A 2857-nucleotide genomic window follows, 5' to 3' on the forward strand; every position below is an offset into this window, starting at 1 on the left:
CTTCCTTCAAATCTTTTTAAAGTGATTTTAATGTCTGCTACTATACATGCTGGAGACAAGCTTTATACCTTTTATCAGGTCAACTAATAGAACTGGAAGGAGTGGAATTTACAAGCTCCTCCTTCATAGTCCTCTCAAAAATGTTTTAGACACTAAGCACACTTTAAAACTTTAAAGAAAAAATAAATCATTGTCCTCCTCTTTTGCTTGGTGAAAGCTCAAAAATTGTTCGCATTCAGAGATTAGTAGCGGTGATAGAGTTCATATGGACAATTACAGTGCTTCTGGGAGCTGCAGAAGAGGAGAGTATCGTGAGATGCAAATCAATTGGTAAGAACCGGCAGTCATCTCTCAACTGGCTCAGTCCCCCCAGCATCTGCACATTTCAGCCCCCGCTATGTGCCTGCCTATTACATACAACAGAATAGTCTCCAAGGACTGAAATGCCATGTTCAGCCACAGACACTGCACTCTCTCCTACCTGGGTGAAATGTCATGACTCCCTGATATATTGAAATTAGGGAGAAAAAAACTAATAGTTTCTTCTAGTGACAGTCTGTGACACTGCTACGATACAAAAAGAAAAAGTATATACACCAGAAGGAAATAAACATGCTAGGAAGCCATTTCTCTTCCTCAAGCCCTCTGTCTCCAGAAAGAAAACAGGTATCTACAATTTTCTACGCAGGATCCTCAAATATTAAGGCAACAAGGATTCCACTATATTTGAAGAAGGGATTTTATGCTTTAAACACAAAAAGAAGTGTTTGCATGTTAAGATTTCTATATTAAAGCCATCTAATATCCCCAGTCTCATTTAAGTACTCCCTCAAAAAAAAAAAAAACCTCCAAAACACCCCCCAATTTTCCAGACTCCCCCAAGTCTTTTCCTTCTTCCATATAGTCAATGAGTATTTATTGTCACTTCCAATCACTGTAACAGAAATTCAAGAGATAGGCACAGAATTACAAATAAAAACTCTTTACTTATTCTAATTTTTACTTGTATTAAATAGGAGTCAAAGACCAAACCCGTATTAGGACCCATTAATACCAAACACATTGCAAGACAGGGACTGAAAAGAAAGTCTTCAAAAGAGAGAAAACAGTTTCTAAGACAATTTTAGCAAGTAACATACATACCATAATTGACTGACCTAGACTTAATAATACATTGGTTCAATCCAGCAGTATGCATATCTGATTGCTTTTACTGGTTAATCTGACAGGTATTTCTTTAGGGACTGTAAATTCCACTCCTATAAGCTACATCTATGCTGTTGCTAGTTAATGCAGTGTACAGCTACTGTACGATGTTCTGGAACATGCTGATAGAAAGTTAATCCCACTAATTACTGGAGCATCGTGACATTTACATGCAAACAATACAGATTTTTTTTTTTTTTAATTAGTTATACCTACAAATGTTGTATGTACATCACAGAAAGGACATTTTCCATTTAAGAGACCGCACCAATCTAACTGAGGAAGTGATGTGTGCAAGGGAGGAAAGACGATAGGAAAGCTGGCATTGCTTTTAACACAACTGAAGACAAACTATTTTGCAATTTTTATCCAAGCTTCGTGATCATCCTAGACCTTAAGACACTCATTCAGCTCTTCAGACTCGTGACAGAATTTGTAATTTTCTGAGAAAGGTTACTAACTCTTTTTGTTTCTCTCATCCACGCTGAGAAAATGCTCTTATTTATATTTTCTGTCACAAGATGTTAAGACCAAGCATTAGCTCTTGTCAGAAACAGGAAAGTCAAGATGGAAAAAGTCTGTTACATGACAGACAGGAACCCCACCTGTGTGTGCTATAATAATCTGCCATTGCAACAGCAAAAAAAATCTAAGCCCTTTTTTCTACAAAACAGTTTGGTTTTTTTTTTTCAGAAAAAAAAAATATCATTTATTACATATGTTTTTGCTCTCTGCCTCAGTGTTGTGCATTCATCTCAGACACCTAAACCATGACAAGTGAACTCTGAGTACAGTATGAGTGAGCATGTTAGGATGACACTCGCTGTACAGAACACCTGCATGATCAATATAATTAGTACCACTTAGCTTTCTTTAAAAATTGATGCAATATTGTACATAAGGAAATAGAGTGTTAACCATGTTTACAGAAAATCAGTATCACAAGGAGTAAAATGTGTCTTAGGCAATGGTAACTGTTTTATTTTAACAAGAAAAAAAAAACAAGACAAAACTAACACAGTAGAAATAAATATTTGTGAAAAAGGAGCTGACTTCTCTTGTTACAGAAAATAGGGCCAATGCAATGATCTGACCATCTCATGCAGAAGGAAAATGAGATAATTCCTTTTTACATGTGAAAGGTTCATTTATAGAGATGGCATTGATTTGAGCGAAAGAAGTAAAAATAAAAATCAAAACCAAGAAAACCCACATTTTCTATATGCAACCTTTAAATAAAAGATCATATTTTGCTTTCTTAATTGAAAGGGACATTTTGAGAAACACCCAAAACAAAGACCTAGTAAGTTTTTTTCCTCATATGTAAATATACTATAAACTTTAGAATCTGATTTTTTTTTTACTGAGGCTTCTACAAGACTTAATAGCTAATAAACCCCAAATTTACAGAAAGTCCTAAGATATATAGAGAAAATAACATTTGTAGAGCTTAGTTAAAAATAACATCTACACTCTTAACGTGCTGAAGAGAAGGGGAGATAAATCTTAATTTTCAGTTACTCTACCGGCCCTGTTTCTAGTCATTTTAACAAAGGGGAAAATAAAGTTAAAAATGTAACGTTACCTACCCCTCTTCCTAGTTTTGAACCGCTGGCCTGTTAGCACCGGCTTCTGATTCTTATTCATAAAA

At 35.2% G+C, this 2857-nt stretch overlaps 1 protein-coding gene across 1 annotated transcript in view; it reads right to left on the minus strand.

The window, feature by feature from the left end:
* The window catches only part of BZW2 (basic leucine zipper and W2 domains 2), a 37387-nt gene extending 34530 nt beyond the window's left edge, over positions 1-2857 (minus strand). Inside the window, 1 exon segment of the mRNA XM_009879569.1 lies at positions 2796-2857. Coding sequence (XP_009877871.1) covers positions 2796-2853 — 58 coding nt within the window. The 5' untranslated portion in view covers positions 2854-2857.

The sequence above is a fragment of the Charadrius vociferus genome, unplaced genomic scaffold (genome assembly GCF_000708025.1).
Source record: "Charadrius vociferus isolate BGI_N301 unplaced genomic scaffold, ASM70802v2 scaffold262, whole genome shotgun sequence".
Classification (NCBI taxonomy): Eukaryota; Metazoa; Chordata; class Aves; order Charadriiformes; family Charadriidae; genus Charadrius; species Charadrius vociferus.